The 17364-nt window shown below is 53.7% G+C and overlaps 1 protein-coding gene across 2 annotated transcripts in view; it reads left to right on the forward strand.

The window, feature by feature from the left end:
* WSCD1 (WSC domain containing 1) overlaps window positions 1–15536 on the forward strand; it is a 43697-nt gene extending 28161 nt beyond the window's left edge. For both annotated transcript variants that reach the window (XM_031957340.1, XM_031957341.1), the window contains 4 exons: window positions 4865–5024; window positions 6741–6905; window positions 9208–9408; window positions 14993–15536. In XM_031957340.1, coding sequence (XP_031813200.1) covers window positions 4865–5024; window positions 6741–6905; window positions 9208–9408; window positions 14993–15348 — 882 coding nt within the window. In that variant the 3' untranslated portion in view covers window positions 15349–15536. The remainder of the gene's footprint in view (window positions 1–4864; window positions 5025–6740; window positions 6906–9207; window positions 9409–14992) is intronic.
* The last annotated feature ends 1828 nt before the right edge of the window (window positions 15537–17364 follow it).

A 17364-nucleotide genomic window follows, 5' to 3' on the forward strand; every position in this document is an offset into this window, starting at 1 on the left:
AACATCCTCAGAATTTGTTTTGTTTAGGACTAATCTCTTCCTTTATCTTCTTTTCTTCTAATCCCCATCCCCTTTTTCCTTTTGCCTCCTATTTCACTGTTGAGTAAAATGTATAATTTGTATCTAGTTCTCTCTGTGTGTATCTTTCTTTTCTTTCCTTTTTTATTTCTTTTCTTTTCTTTTATCTACAAAGCATATACATGGGTAATTTTTCCAACATTGACCCTTGCATAGCCTTTTGTTTCAAATTTTCCCCTCTTTCCCCCCACCCTCTCCCCTAGCTGACAGGTAGCCCAACACATGTTAAATATGTTAAACATATGTTAAATAGAATATATGTACACACATTTATACAGTTATCTTGCCACACAAGAAAAATCAGATCAAGAAGGAAGAAAAAAAAAACTGAGAAAAAAAATGCAAGCAAACAACAAAAAGAGTGAAAATGCTATGTTGTGGTGCACACTCAGTTCCCACAGTCCTCTCTGGGGTTAGATGGCTCCCTTCATCACAAGATCATTGGAACTGGCCTCAATCATCTCATTTTTGAAGAGGGCCACATCCATCAGAATTGATCATTGTATAATCTTGTTGTTGCCATGTACAATGATCTCCTGGTTCTACTCACTTCACTCAGCATCAGTTCATGCAAGTCTCTCCAGAATTTTCTGAAATCCTCCTGCTGGTCATTTCTTATAGAACAATAATATTACATAACATACACATATCATAACTTGTTCAGCTATTCCCCAACTGATGGGTACCCACTTAATTTCCAGTCTCTTGGTACTACAAAAAGAGCTGCCACAAACATTCTTGCACATCTGGGTCTCTTTCCCTCCTTTAAGATCTTTTTGGAATATAAATCCAGTAGAAGCATTGCTAGGTCAAAGGGTATGCACAGTTTGATAACTTTTTGAGCATAGTAATGCTGGATCTGTTCACAACTCTACCAACAATGTATTAGTGTCCCAGTTTTCCCACATCCCCTCCAACATTGGTCATTATCGTTTTCTGTCATCTCTCTGCCTCTTTCCTTCTCTGTCTCTTCCCTTCTTTCTCTCTTCCTCCCTATCTCTTCCCCACTTTTTTCTGTCTCTGTCTCTTTCCCTCTTTCTCTCTTTGTCCGTCTTTATGTCTGTCTTTGTCTCTCTCTCTCTGATTTTCTGTCTCTCTGTCTTTCTTGGTCTCTCTCTGGCTGTCTCTCTATGTCTGTCTCTTTCTTGTTTCTCTTTCTGTCTCTGTCTCTCTCTGTCTCTGTCTCTGTCTGTCTGTCTGTCTATCTCTGTCCATCTCTCTCTCTGTCTGTCTCTCTGTGTCTGTCTTTGTCTCTTTCTGTCTCTATCTCTGTCTGTCTGTCTGTCTGTCTCTCACTCTCTCCGTGTTCTTCCTTCTTTCAGTTCAGATGTGAGACATACAGACAATCTGCTCCTTCCACCCCATGCTCTTTTGTATAGATGTCTACTTTTGAACCTGGTTATGTGAGATAATTGTCCCCTAACCTTCTTTTCCCGTCCCCTCCCCAGCCCCCGTTGTATTCATCTTTCCTTCCTTTTGTATTTTTCTTAAGACCATCGGGATGTTACCTGAGCACTCTGGGGTCTTGTCCAATTGGACTCCCCTGCCATCCTAGTTGATGCTAGGAGTCCGAGGGGACACACGTGCCAGATGTGAATGGCAGCAATTTTTCCCTGTTTAGTCCTTCACCATTGTTCATCCGTGCCGATGGTTCCGTGGTTCTCCTGCCTCCCTCTTGTGCTTGTACTCTGTATTTTTCCTGCATCTCTGGTCTTTTTATCAGGACTTTTTCCAGTCCGGCTCTGGATTCTGGAGGGAAGGTTTGGGCAGGTTTGGCTGCTGTCGCAGCATTCTGAGTGTATGGTTATCCCAGGATCTCAGGGACATGTCAGAACTGTGAGCTCTCGGCGCTTCCAGAGCGGCCCGATGCGGGGAAAGTGTGTGCTCTGTTCAGGGCTCTGCAAGCTTGGTCTGGGCTGTGTAAGAGTGGATGGCTGCTGCAGGCAGCTCCTTTCACTAGTGGGAAATGACTCAGAACAGCAGAATCGTGAGCCATCTTTGGTCTGAGACCCCTGCTTCGGTCATTTAGCGTGCTGGGCTAGAGACTGGCAGTGAGACTCCGTGCAGCTGAGCTGGCTTTCTCCGTGTCGGCGGCTGAGCCGGATTTCTCCATGCACGGATTTAACTCTAACCTTAAATGTGCCCCAGGCTTCCCAACCAGGGATCTCTCTGGAAGCCCAGAAAAGCAGGGCTATCTAAGGCACTCATCTTATCTTCTGCCTTTTGCTACAAAAGGGATGAGTTCCTCACCCTCAGCCCCACTCACACCCCTTCTTGCCTATCTTTCTAGCTCCTACTCAGAGGATCGTAGTTATAGCAATTACTGTGGAAATTAGGGTTTGTGAATTGGCCCTTCTGTGACTCCACTAAAATCCCTGTGAGTGCTCTCACCAAAACCCACTTCTCCAATGTCCATCTCCTTGTGAACGTTAGGTGACCCTAGTGGGCTTCAAGGCCCTTGAGTACAGGAACTCCCTTTTTTCATTTGAGTTAATAGTTGGAACGTGCTTAGTACGGTGCCTGGCGCATAGTAAGCCCTCTGTAAATGTCTCACTGTTATGACGCTATTGACCATGACACCCTTTCCTTGTCTGTCTTTTTGGACTTTATGAATGTCTATTGTTGCCCTCTCTGGGATCCACATCACAGCACCCACTTCTTAGAGTACTATGAAGCATAAGAGAACTCGCTCCGTCCCCTCCTTTTCATTCTATATGTGTCTCTGGGTTTGTTATATGCAGGAAGTGCTTTGTTTTTGTTTTCTTCTTTATTCCTTGATTTTCTTTCTTGTTACTGGAGAAATCAGTGCCTTCACTTTTAGGCTGGTAATGGCTTTTTCTTCCACTTTTGTACTTGGGAAAGGAAAGAAATAAGGGCAGACCTGGAGAACAGGGAGAGATGAATGGGGTGGCAGCCATGGTAAAAGAGGATGCGGAGGGGAAATGATGATGGATAGAAGGGAAATGACAGATAGGAGGTCAGAGAGAGCAAGTTCACGGGTCTGGCTCACTGAGGCGGAGCACTTCAGAGAATGGTCAGGTCTAGGGCGTGACCACCCCCATGTGTGACCGGGGCAGAGGATAGAGAAGCCCGGCTTCTCCCAATTACTCTTTCCAGATGCGATTGGGTTTGCAAAGCACTTGCCATACACTAGTTGTTAGAGTGGCAGCCAACCCACTTTACAAATGATAAAACTGAAGCCCAAAGAGGCTGGGTCTTGCCTGGTGGGTATCCGTGGTTAGAACTGACTCCAAGCCAAGGCATCCAGGTGGCTGGGCGGATAGAGCCTAGACTTTGAGTCATGGAAGCCTGAATTCAAATTCTGCCTCATACTCTTCCTGGTGGTGACGCTTAGCAAGTCAATCAAATGGCCCGTGCCTCAGTTTCCCCGTTTGTAAAACTGGGATAACAATAGCACCTGCCTCTCATGTAAAGGGCTGTCCTATAAATGGTAGCTATATTATTAATAGGATTAATATGCATATCAACATATTGTAATACATAAATTAATAGGATTTATATTAATATATTAATAGGATTTTTATATATACACATATATTAATTACAGTGCCAGCAGTGGTGATCCTAGCCTTCCTTCTGCTAGACCACTGTTCCTCTAAAACGTGGCTTCATTCTGCCCCCTGAGCCTCAGGCCAGGCCAGGCCACTGAGCGACCCACCCCTCACTTCTGGCCTTTGATGGTGGAGGCTGACAAACACACGAGCAGAAAGGCTCGTGGAAGGACCGCGGACGAGGTCCGGCAGGCTCGCCTTTGACAGCCTCGGCTCCCCCTTGACGGCCTCGGCTCGCCGGGAGAATTTCGCTGTGCATGGACAGCCTGTGGATGCAAGGCTTCTGATTGAAGCTCCGCTCACGTAGCGCCTGCCTGCCTGAGAAATGACCAGCGGCTCTTTGGGGATGGAATCAAATTGAAGCAATCTCTTGTATTTATAAACCTTTCATTCTCTCATTTACAAACCGAGTTCAGCCCCTCCCGGAGCTGGCTGGAGCCTCCTGTGGTGGGGTGTCCTCCGGGACACGGGGGGCCTGCCTTGGGGGCGATCTCCTCCCCCCGCCCCTGCTGCAGGGGCCCAGGCAAGGCCAAGCCTTCTGTGGGCTGCACAGGAATAGTCTGTGTCTGGCCCCAGTGGGCGCCTCATCCAGGGCAGGGCGTCTCATCCAGGTGGTAGGTGCCCATTTTACAGATGAGGAAAGTGGGACAATGGAAAAGGCCTCAGGACACAGCTAGGATGCATCCTGGGGGCTGGACCTCAGGTCCTTGTGAACCCGGTCCAGCGCACCATGCACTGTGCTGCCCTCAATGGGGCCCCTGAGGGACACAGAGCCTTTTCTATGACTACAAACTTAGGTGCAGAAAGAGAATCCCAACTGGCTCCCCAGCTTTGGCTATCATGGCACCTCAGAGACCTCCAGCCCAGCTCCCACCTAGGATTGCTCCCTTGGCTCCCCTCCCCTGAGGGGTTGCCCCTCCCAGAGTCACTTCCTTGACTCCCCTCCCCCAACGGGTAGCCCCCCCCCAGAGTCGCCCCCTCAGCTCCCCTGCCCCAAGGGGTTGCCCCCTCGGCTCCAGATGGCATGGCACCCTGTTGGGTGGGCAATGACTCAGGGGGGGACAAGTTATCAGACTCACTTTAGAGATGGGTAACCTGAGGCCCCGAGAAGTGCCGTGGATGGCCCAGACACAATTGGTTATCGCGGTTCCGGGTTTGACCTCCACTGTCTCTGCGTCCGTCCACATGCCCTCTTTGTCCGTTTGCTCTGACAGGAGTTCCCGCTGGCCGTGATCAGGGGCCCCGAGTGCTTCTGTGGTTTCCCCACCCCGAGGTTCAGCCTGCATGATGCGGTGGACAGCTCCCTGTGCTCCTGGGGCCCTGAGACCCCAGGCTGGGGGGATTACTGCGTGGTCTACCAGACGCCCATCCAAGGTGAGTTCGGGCCGAGGCAGGCCAGGGATACTGCCTCGGTGCCCGCAGGAGAGCTCGGGGCGCCCTGGGCTGGACGGCCTGGCGTTGGGGGAGAGACTGGGACTTTGGGGCATTTGGGATATGGGGAGAGGGGGGAAGCACTTCAGCACACAGGGGGTGGCTCTGAGGAGGCCCAAGGTGAGGGAGGCTCCGCTGGCCTCAGTCCAAAGGGGCCCTGACCTGGAAACTGGTGGGAGCACCAGTGGGCACAGCTCTGCCCTCTCAGTGAGGCTGTGGAAGCAAGCCTGAGCCTCCCTCAGCCCTCCAGGCTGACAGTCTCATGACTGTGGCCCTGCCACGCTGGCTGGTAGAGAAGGTGGCCTGGGCAGGGTTTGGGTTCAAGAGGGGCTGGCCAGTGGGCACCTGGGAGCGTTGGGGGCTTGCTGCCCCTTTGGTGCTCGTGGATGTTCTGGTCCCCTTGGGGATCCTCACTACCTTTTGGGCGCTTCCCAAGGAGGGTCTGGAAGCCCGAAAGGAGCCCCAGGAAGACAAGGCATCGGTGTCCTGATGGGCACGAATCTGGGCCATGGAAGTTGGGCTTGGTCCCACAGGCCAGAGCTGCCCCCCAGCCCCACCCCCCAGTCTTCCAGAGGAGGCTGTGGCCCCTCAGGGAATCCGGGCAGGCCCCAGACTGGCTCCAGGGCTCAGCCACAGCCTCAGCCAGGCCTGTTCTACCTGACACTTCCTCTTGTAATTGTTACTGACACTGGCCCAGCAGGCAGAGACAGCCCCGCGCCCTAGGACCACCTGTGGAGGGTCTCAGCCAAGAGTCAGACAGAAGTCTCCGGTCCTCGGAGGGCAGCAGAGGCTGCTCTGGCCCCTCTGTACAAGCCTTCCCACAGATAAGGTCCCCATCCGCTGTGTCCGATCTCGGACCCCGGCCTGCGCCAAGGGCTTTCCCTACTGGGGCTTTGGCAGTTGCAGCCATGACTCCTGCAGGGGCTCTTCCAGCTGCCCCAGGGACGGCTTCGAGGATGGTGTTCCCAGGACCCTTGGATGAATGTGCTGGGGCTGGTGGGATGCCATGCTTCCCTCCTTGGTGGCTGTGGGGCTGAGGAGGGAGCGAGGCTAGGGGTCCACAGGGCCCTCCTGCTCCCATGGTGCTGGGGTCATTGGGCCGAGGACCCCATCGTTCCCCTCATTGGTGGGAGTGAGGCTGGGGGTCCACAGGGCACAGTCATTCAGTGGTGGAGACCCCTCTGGCCTGCTCGTTGAGACGTCCCCTCCCCAGACTCTGTAGTTCACCCAGCACCTGCGCTAGCAGAGAGCAGCTCCTTTCACACAGGAGTGGCCATGACGGGCTGGCTCCTGCTGGGCCAGGAGCCCTGGGCCGATGCTTTCCTTTTATAGTGAAGCTGCTAAGTGCCCCGCGGAGGGAGATTCCACACTGGGAGCTACCCCCCCCCCCCGAGGCACTTGTAGGGACTGTCACGTGCCCAGCAGGCGCGCACCAGGAGGCCAGTGGGCCACCATAAAGCCCCGTCTCCCACCCCTGTGACTCGCCTGCAGCCAGAAGCTTTGAGAGGCCGCCGGTGAATCAGGCACGATGTTCTGGGGTCCCGTGGCTGGAGTCCACTCTGGGCAGGCCCAGCTGAGAGCGGCCCCGGGCTCTAGCCGAGGGCCCCCCCTCCCCAGCCGCTGCTGGGTGACGGTCGCCCCCCTCGTCCTTTCCTGCAGACACTCGGTGCACCGACAGGCGCTTCCTGCCCAGCAAAGCCAAGGTCTTCGTGGCACTGTCCAGCTTCCCGGGTGCCGGCAACACGTGGGCGCGCCACCTCATCGAGCACGCCACGGGCTTCTACACCGGCAGCTACTACTTCGACGGCGCACTCTATAACAAAGGTGAGTTCTGGCAGCCTGGGGGGCGTGGGGAGAGCGGGAGATGTAGGGGCCTCTGGGAGGGGTGGGCCCAGCAGGATCCCATCCCCCTCCCACGTCCTCAAAGAAGCGAGCACCAGGGTCCTCACTCGTTGGGGGTCACTGGTCACGAGGCTCTAGAGACTGCCCGGGCCCCACGTCTCCACGGACTCGGCAGGGCTGGCTGGGGCAGGCGACAGCGTCACAGCCAGGATTCTGAGGAAAGTCAGTCGTTCCCAAGTCAGCCCAGGGGGCCCAGACAGAGCACCCAGACATCCAGGAGAGGCTCGTGCTAGGGGCTTCCTTCTGAACACACAGGGGGCTTCTTTATGCTGAGGAGAGGGAGAGAACAAAGGAAATTCAGAGCTGCTCTAACTGAGCACCTCAGGGATGGAGGCCGGGAACTCGGGGCTTCAGAGCGACTCCCACCTTCCCTGTGTGTTGTGGGGGGGCAGCTTTCATACAGGTCACTGAACTGTTAGACCTGGAAGGAACCTGCCCGGTTGTCTGAGCCTTGTCTGCCCTGTCCTAGGCCCAGTGAGGGGAGGGGGTTTCTTGAAGGTCACATATGGCCACACAGTCATTCCTCAGTGCTGTGAGGGGGTGTTAGGAAACAGCTGGAAGGGCCTGGCTGAAGGGCCGGCTCCACAGCCCTGCTCTGGCTTAGTCCTGGCCTGTCCCCGGTCTGGCCTGCAACAGGGCCAGCAGCTGGAAATGCTCGGGCCACAGCTAGACACAAGGCCCCCCTCATTTCAAAGATATGGAAGCTGGGCAAGAAAGCGCTTGTTTTTATCTGGACAGCAGTTCTTTGGCGAGCTGGGGGAGTTGTGCAAAACGTGGTCCAGCTCTTCCAACTTACAAATGAGGAAACTGAGGTCTCAGACAGGAAGCAACACTGCCTCAGTGAGCCTGAATGGGCGCCTCCAATATGGCTCCCTCAGGTACTGTCTTGTTCCACCAGGCTCACAGTCTGTGGAAGCCATTGTGGACAGACTTTCCCAGCCAGGAAAGTGGCCATGGGTCAGCCAAGAAAGTGTGTCCATGGGTCAGTGTGGCCATGGGTCATCCAGGAATAGGTGGCCATGGGTCATCCAGGAATGTATGGCCATGGGTCAGCCAGGAAAGTGTGGCCATGGGTCAGTGTGGCCATGGGTCATCCAGGATATGTGGCCATGGGTCATCCAGGAAAGCGTGGCCATGGGTCAGCCAGGAAAGTGGCCAGCCAGCCAGTTTATCAGTTCTTGCATTTCCTGCGTTGGCCACATCTCTCCACGGTGCCCTCCTCGGTGTCCTGGCTCTGGACATTTCCTCTGGCCAATCCCTGGACCTGGACCCCCCTCCCTCCCCCACTCCTGACCTCCTGGCTCCCTTTATGTCCTGACTGAGATCCCAGCTTACAGGAAGCCTCCCCAGCTCCTCCTAGTTCTGACTGATCTGGCATGGGCCGTGTTTGTCTGGAGCAGCCGCTTGTTTGCACCTGGTTGAGCTGTGATTTGTACCCAGTCACTCAATCAGCACTTAGATTGTAAGCCCCTGGAGGTCAGGGACTTCCTTTCACTTCCTTTTCATCCCCAGAACTTGGCCCAGCCCGGTATACAGGAGGTGCTTAATGCATGTTGATTTGTTGATTATTTTAGGCTGCCTTTCTATCCCAGCCCTTGGCACGGGCCTGGCACAAGATACGTGCTTGATGATGACTTGTTATTTGATTGATTGGCCTGAGGGGGAGTAGTGGCTGCTAACCTAACAGAAACCATCAGAGTGACCCAGGGTCCAGACCATCCACACCCTCCCAGGTCACTGAGCCCGCCAGGCACGAGGCAGCCGGGGGCCACGTGATCTCTGGGTGGGCGGAAGAAACGGCCCAGTGCAGAAGGGTCTGATGGTCAGAGAGATTTCTTGCCCTTTCAGAGATGAGGACAGCCCCCAGAGTGGGGCCCAGGGACCAAGCCACGACGTAGTCGTGGATCTAGCATCTTCCACAGATGGAGAAATGGCAAACGGCCCCGTCCACAGTGAGACCAAGAGCTTGGCCAGGCCAGACTCGCTTGTCCCATGGCCTTCCACCCCCCGTGCTCCCTCTTCCAGAGGGCTTGCCGAGCACCCCGTGGGTGCAGAATGGAGGCAAACGTTCTCCATGATGGGAGGCTACTCATAGGCGAGTCAAGGAAGGGCCAGAATAAAAATCAAAGTGGCAGCACTGACTTCCTGCCTCCCCCTCAGCTTCTCATGGGAAGGGGAGCAGACTGTGGGATGCTTGAGCTTGATTTCCTTTTTTCACTTGAAGGTTTTAAAGGGGAGAAAGACCACTGGAGGAGCCGAAGGACCATCTGTGTAAAGACCCACGAGAGTGGGAAGAGGGAGATCGAGATGTTTGATGCCGCCATTCTGCTCATACGCAACCCATACAGGTCACTTATGGCGGAATTCAACCGGAAGTGCGCCGGGCACTTGGGATACGCCACAGACAGGAACTGGAAGAGTCAAGGTAATGGGCACCAGGATGGCAGGAGGCAGGTGGCCATAAGTTAAGGGAGGGAGCTGGGCCACATGGTCTCTGGGGTCTCCTCCAGCTGCTTGTCCCCAAGCTCAGCAGGACAGACTGGGAGCAGAGAGATTCCCTTTCTTTTAAAAATGATGCTTGTGTTTACCATGAGTTCTGAGTCGGTCCCCTCACCCTCCCATGTGCGGAGTGACAAAGAGTAAAACTAAGAGCCCAGCAGGCTCACAACACTTCCCAGGACAGTAATCGAGCCCCGCAGCTGTGTAGGCAGTGCTCCCCCCCCAGGTTTCCCCCCCCCCCCCCGCCTCCAAGGAAGGAGAGCCCGGAGTATAGCGCAGCCCAGTTCTGACCATGTTTCAACTTTCTCCCCACCTGCCACGGCCAGGGCCTCGCAGGGCACAGTAGGGATTTTCCAAGATGTCCACATGCCCTCACCCACTGTTTCATTTCCCTGCACCGTGAGTGTCTCTGCCCTAAGAATACTCAGTCTGAAAAAGGGAGCTGCACCCTAAGACTGGGTCCTGAGCCTGCTGTACACCATCGCTCCCCCATCGTGAGACTAGGCTGTGGTATTGGCCCAATTGGGCCTGGCTGCTGCCTGTCCATCTCCAAGGAAGGCCTCCGCCATGGTCAGCATGATCAGGCAGCATCATGATTCCTCCAGCCTCCTCAGGCAGCCCACAGGGACAGACCTCCGTACTTCCCCAGCTCATTTACTAAACCTGGGGAAAGTGTGAGCAGGAGACAGTCAGCTCTGAAAGGCACTTCCACATGGCTTTCTACATGGGAGGTGTGTGTGTGTGTAAATGTGTGTATGTGTGTGTGTGTGTGTGTGTGTGTGTGTGTGTGTGTGTGTGACTATATGGGTGTGAGTGTCTGTGAGTGGATGTAAGTGTGTGAGTGTGTGAGTGTGTGTATGTGTGAGTGCAATGTGTAAAAAGTACATGGAGGTCACTTATCCCCACCCCTCACTTTTGTTCCCTTCTGAAGCCTGACCCCACTGCGTACTGAATAAAATCTTGTTGACTGGCTAACTAAAAGCCAAAGTGAGATTCTGGAGACTGCCGGGAGCCAATGCAGTTCTCTTGGTTGTTCTAATGACATCACTGTGTTAGAGCGCAGTCATGGTGTGTCTGACTGCAGCGAATCGGACCAGTACGAGCTCCGGGTGCTCTGCCAGAGGTCAGACACAAAAGTCCCCATGAATGTTTGGGGGCTTCTCTGATCTTGTGCATCCTGAGTTTCTTCTAAGCTCATCCGCTTTGCGCACAGCCACTTCTCTGAGGAGGGCCCGCCATGCCGGGCGGTCCTGCACCACTGTCCCCCTGTGATTCCAAAGTTCCTAAGAGAGACCTCAAGGCTGTCCTTGTAATTGCTTTTTCTGACTGCATTGTGAGTGCTTGCCATGGGGAGAACAAGGTGGGGGGAATATCACACAGTTATCATGATAGTGGAAACAACAGGTTTTAGCAGCAGACTGAATCTGGAGTGCGAGGAGGGCAGTGGAGATGCCAAGTTGGGATTTGGGGGGGGGGCTGGAAGGTGGTGGTGCCCTCTGCGGTAAGGAGGACATCTGGAAGAGGGAGGAGTTTGGAGAAAGGAGAGTGAGTTCAGTTCTGGGCCTGCTAATTTTGAGAGATCTACAGGACATGAGATCAATATGTCAGGGGACTGTGGAGTGAGACTAGAGGCTAGGAGAGGGATTCGATATGTGTGGAGAGGTCTGGGGATCATCTGCAGGGAGGTGCAAATGGACAGCTGGATCGGTGGATGGATGGATGGATGGATGCTAGAGCACAGAAAGGGAGAGAAGAGTATATGGTGTATTCCTTGGAAACACCCACAATTGGTGGGAACCACACAGGGAAATGTTCCCCAGAGGAGACTGTTCAGGACCATGGAGAAGTCCAGAAGGAAGAGGATTTAAAAAGACCTTTGGATTTGGCTTTAGAAGGTTGGAGACTGGGGAGAGAGCTACCGCAGTTGGATGATGAGCCTGAGAACTGCGTTCCACAGCATTTAGAAAGGAAGGAGAAGGGGGAATGGAAGCATTGAATGCAGAGTTCTGTGAAGACTGTGTATTTTAAAATCAGCTGGAGTCAGGAATTCAGGTTAGGGGAAAATCGTCAAACTTTATTCTCAGTGAAGAAAGATCGGAGGTGGAAGAGAATGGGCAATAGCAATGTGTGTAGCTGAGTCAAGAAGCTAGCTAGACCAACAGCCACACGACCAGCAGCTATCAGCATGGAACCCAGGCCAATCTCTCCCAGCTTCTCTTCCTGTCTCTTTCTGCCTCCACCCACCAAAATCGTCATTTCCTATACAACACATCAGGACTTGCACAGAGAGTGGGCAGGGACCATTCTTTATCCAATCATGTATATTAATAGAGTATAGTCCAATTACTATTTAGCCTCACGTGCTTGGGACCTCAGTGCATCAACTCAAGCCTCAGCCCATTACAGAGTTCTCTCTGGGTGTTTGAGAGCCACTAACATAAGAAACCCTGGGAGTTTCCCTGACAGAGACAATGTGGCCAAGTGGCTGACTTCCTTATCGGTCTAAAAATGATCGTGGCCCAATCTTTATTTTAGCACTCTCCTGCTATGTGTGTATTCATCAGGGAAACTGGTATGCAAGTTTTTTTGTATTATTTTAACCTGATTTTCAAATTACTATTGTGTTTTTCTGATCAGAGACATTGGGTCACTTTTAACAATTCTCTCTACATGAATGATCTAGAGATTCCTTGTTCCTAGAAAATTAGAAGGAATTCCCCTGGGATTTCACGATAAGGAAATTATCCATCACATCTAGAGAGGGTTTATGCCAGGCTATTCAAGGCTAATTCAGTGTCAGAAAACACAGGAACGGAACCTCTGACTAGAGACCTCATCTAGTATCAAGGATTGTCTAGCCGAAGAACCAGGGAACCACTGATGGTGGAACTGCTTTTAATATAAATTTTGGACCAGTAATCATTATGAGAAAATGGACAAGAGCATGAGCTTATTGAGTGAAGAAAGCAAGTGTGCCCATAGGTGAGATGGAAGAGGAAGTGGACCAGATATAACGTGAGGATGGCATGGATGCAGGAAATATGAAGCTGGCAGCTTCTCAGGCTGGTGCATGGGGTGTGTTGTTAGCAAACTAAAAATAATGTTTGAAAAGCCTAATAAAAGTGCAAAGAGATTTAAATTCTGAAAAGTTTCAAGCAAAAGTCTGGAACTGAATGAATTCCCCCAATATTGTCTCATTATGCATGGGAGAAAATCTGGGCCTTAAGAGTCCACAGCAAAGGGAGTCCTGACCACCAAGGCTGTTCCCCGTGAGTAGTAGAAGAGATGCTCATTGTATTTTGAGTAAACCAGCCCAGAAAGATGAGCTTCTTGTTGTAAACAAATGAGTCATTTATTGGGCATTACCTATGTGCAAAATGTTGCTAAGTGCTGGGGACACAGAGAGAAAAGTCAGGTGGTTGCTGCATTAGAGAACTTCCGTTCTCATGGGGAAGATGAGACACGGGAGAAATTCATCAGTTTCTGATGTTGAGCCACTGGACAGTCAAGGACTTGGATGACAGGGACTGTCTACGGGAGCAATCAGTTCCCAGGTAATACACCAAGGGGGTTGCTTCCCCAATTAATGTCTATGGGCCCTGAACATCTTGCCCAAACTCTTGGACTCGGAGTCTGTCTTCACCGAGATCTGGAGGAGAGATGGTGTTCAAGGTAATTGTGATGATGGTTCAACTTGCTTGACCTATGCTGCCCCCCTTGCTCTTGTTGGGCTGGTTGCCAGTCCTGTGGGTGACAGTGTGTGTGGCTAGCTGCCCCTTCCAGCTCTAGGTGCACTGTCCTATAATCCTTAGTCACTTTCTCTCCTGGGCCTCAATTTTCTCATTAATAAAATGAGGTTCTAAGGTTCCTTCTTGCTCTAGATGTTACCCACATTTCTGGATGGTCTTTTGGAAGAACCTACCAAGACCTGCTCACTGGTACAAACAAGAGAAGAGAGATAGTCAAAAAAAACCATATTAGAATACAAGATTGTAAACACCTGAAGGCCAGGTGCTCTAGCATTTACCACAGCATTTGGAACAGAGCAAGCACTTGCCCCAAGCTCACAGAAGCCCCAAGGTCTAGAAGCCCTGAGGTCTCAGAAGCCCCAAGGTCTCAGATGCCCCGAGCTCACAGAAGCCCCGAGCTCACAGAAGCCCCAAGCTCACAGAAGCCCCGAGCTCACAGAAGCCTTGAGCTCGCAGAAGGCCCAAGCTCGCAGAAGCCCCAAGCTCGCAGAAGGCCCAAGGTCCAGAAGCCCCGAGGTCTCAGAAGCCCCAAGGTCTCAGAAGCCCTAAGTTCACAGAAGCCCTGAGCTCACAGAAGCCCCGAGCTCGCTGAAGTCCTGAGGTCTCAGAAGCCCCAAGCTTGCAGAAGCCCCGAGCTCGCAGAAGCCCCAAGCTCACAGAAGCCCTGAGCTCACAGAAGCCCCGAGCTCACAGAAGCTTGCTCACTCCCTTTCTCCTCAGCAGCATCCTTGACAAGTGGCTAGGTGAGCTTAGTTCAAGGGCCTTTGGGGAGGGGGAGCCCACTGCCAGGTGAGAAGCCCTCCCCACTGTGGGACAGTTCTACACATCAGGAGTCCTTGGCATGAGTTCTGCCCCAAAGCAACTCTCATCTCCCCTCGAGCCTTCTCTTCAGCCAGTCCTCCCTTCATCCCCCCCCCTTCTTCCATGCTCTCTCAGATGATGAGCTCATTGAGATGGTTTTGTGGACGGACATGGGATGTGGGCACTAAATGGGGCCCAGAAATGAACAGCAGGAGGACAAGGGGAAGCCGAATTGCGGTGAAGAAATGGCAGCGCTCTCTGAGGGATCCAAACTCTCTGAAATGAAGGTTCTCCCTCTTTTGGAAGGATCAACACGGGGTGCGTCTGCTGCCCACAAAACAGCCCCTGGCCCATCCAGGAGTCTCCAGGAAGCTGTGGAAGGGCCATGAGGTGACGGGAGGGCAAGTGAGGGGCAGCTGTTGGTATCCCTACATTGTCTCTAAAGGACCAATGGCCCATCCATCCCAATCTGCCAGGAGCCTCTGGGGCCCAGGGCCTTCCAGCGGGGGCTTTGAGAGCCCATCAGGCTGCATATAATGCATTATATAATACAGGAGAGAGGTGGGGGCGGAGGTAATCACAAAACCACTGGCAGCCCTGGTATAATGACCTGGCTGGCAGCAAGCAACAAATTCGCTTGTTCCCCAAAGACTCCAAAGCTCAAGGGCCATGGCCGCTGAAGCCACAAGGCCAGCCCATATGGGCACGGCAGAGTTCTTTGCCTGGGGGCTCTGGCCAGGGCAAAGGGGCATCTGCCCAGGGGCCCCGGGGGCATCCCCGAGACTCCCCCTGGGGCCAGGCTGCCAGGCAAGGGAGGGTCAGGTCCAGGACGTGCCCCGAGAAGGGGGTGGGGTTTCTCGTGGGTCTGGGGGCATTGTCCTTGCCTGGCTCTGAGGGACTTGCGGAGCCCAAAGAGATCTTGACCTTTCCCTCCCTCTGTGCCCCTCTCTCTTGTTCCAGAGTGGCCCGACTTTGTCAACAGCTACGCATCCTGGTGGTCGTCCCATGTCCTGGACTGGCTCAAGTATGGCAAGCGGCTCTTGGTCGTCCACTATGAGGACCTGCGCCGGAGCCTCCTCCCCAAGCTGAGGGAGATGGTGGCCTTCCTGAACGTGTCAGTGACGGAGGAGCGGCTCCTGTGCGTGGAGAGCAACAGGGAAGGCAGCTTCCGGAGGCTGGGTGGGCGGCCGCGAGAACCAGAGCAAGCCTTCACGGCCGAGATGAAGGAGCTCATCGACGGCTACATTCGGACTGTGGACCAGGCCCTGCGGGAGAGGAACTGGACGGGCTTGCCCAGCGAGTATGTGCCCAGATGATGGGGCCCTGGCACGTGGACCGGGCACTTCCCCCCTCCCAGCTCCCCCGACCACACTCACCCACACGCTCCTCTGAACACACACCGGCCCCCCGGTACCCTCGTGCACACACTCACAGGCTCGCACCCTCACAGGCTCACACCTTCACACACTTGCACCCTCACACACACACACACACACTCAGACACACTCACACACTCACACTCTCCTGTAGCCACACACTCATTCACTCACACACACCCTCCCTCACACATATTCACTTATACACACTTACACACATCCCTCACAGGTGCACGCTTTCACATACACACATATTCACCCATGTGCACACTCACAAGCATATGTACCTACTCTCCCACACATGCAGTCACACACACACAGGCACACACACACTCACACTCTCACACACACACTCCCACTCCCACACACTCACACTCACTCTCACACACACACACACTCACAAGCATATGTACCTACTCTCCCACACATGCAGTCACACACACACAGGCACACACACACTCTCTCTCTCACACACACACACTCCCACACTGGCTCTCAGAAGCCCCACAGGTTTACAGCCCCAGTGCCTTGCTGGGGTCGGCCAGGGGAGGCAGTTTTCTTTGGCTCGGGAGGCGCCCCGGGACTCTCCCTAACTATGGCAGTGCCACAGCTGGAGGCTGGACATGAGGGCACAGACTGAGCCAAACCTGCTTTGGGGGTGTCCTACGAAAGGCTGAGGACCCTGAGCAACTGCAGGATTCCCATGGGCTGCTGGTCCAGAGAGAGCCTCCCGGGCACTCAGATCTGTAGAATGGGATTGATCGTCATAATCTACGAGTCGCCCCTGCCAAAACAGACACCCCAGCCATGTCTCAGAGACCCTCTGTTAAGTCCCCCGTCTCCATCTCAGGCTCCCCAGAAGCTATGGCCATGGTGCCTCCCTCTCAGCCTCGGGGGGTGAACAAGAGGGAAGGAAGCAGGATCCAGAAGCTGGGCCAGCAGCCCTCGCTCCAGTGGGGGTGAAGAAGGCCTGCTGAAGGACCTCTGGGCTGTGGCTGGGCTTCAGCTGGGAGACCTCCGAGTGGGAGGCTCATAGCTTCCTCAGGAAGCCTGGATTTGGGAGTGGGGAGGAGGCCGGCTAGGCAGCACCTCAGGGGGCACAGAGAGGGGCTTCCTCTGCACCTGGCTGCAGTTTCTTGGGAAAATGGGATGGTTGGCTCTGTTCTTCTGTCTCCTGTAATAACCTGGCCTTTCTGGTCTGCCTGTGTTCTTGGTGTCTGTCTATACTGCTCGACACTCTCCCCCCATCCTCTCTCTCCGCTCTTTTTGGTTCTCTGTGTGCTGCGACCATGAGAAGATGGCCTGGGTATGGTCCATGATGGTCAAGAGAAGTGACCTGAGGCAGGCGGCAGGCAGCAGGCATTTATTAGGCTGTGCCCAGTCCTGAGGGCACAGAGAGAGGCAGCCCCTGCCCAGCAGGTCCAGCATAATGGCGGGGGTGCACTTGAATTTCCTTAGAGCTCAGCCCTGCCTATGCCAGGAGCATTTCCTAAGTAAAAGGGTGGCCCCAGAATGGACTGCACAGCCAAGGGGCCGGAGGCTGCAATTTGGGGGAGTGTCAGGGGGCCCTCTGAGCCTGGGGATTCCCTCCCTTCTCTAAGTATCTGAGTCTCTGAACATACCCAGTGAAGTGTCCAGAGAAAGCCCTTGTGCTCTTGTGCGGTTATGGCAACTCACCAAGTGTGAGCTCCGGGGGTATGGATGCCTCCACATCTGTCCCCCCTCGCTCATTCCTTGGAAGCCCTCTGTGGTCGAGGAGAATTGCTCACCATTGTGCTAACACCTTCCTGTAGTGGTTGGAGGCTTCCAAAGCTCATCCCTCCTATCACAACCCAAAAGGTTATGCCGATACTTTCTCCCCTGTTTTACAGATGAGGAACCTGAGGATCAGGGTGTTCCCGTGGTTTAATCCATGATATTTAGCATCAGAGCTAAGCCCTGACCCCATGATCTTAA

Source organism: Sarcophilus harrisii, chromosome 3, assembly GCF_902635505.1.
Source record: "Sarcophilus harrisii chromosome 3, mSarHar1.11, whole genome shotgun sequence".
Taxonomy (NCBI): domain Eukaryota; kingdom Metazoa; phylum Chordata; class Mammalia; order Dasyuromorphia; family Dasyuridae; genus Sarcophilus; species Sarcophilus harrisii.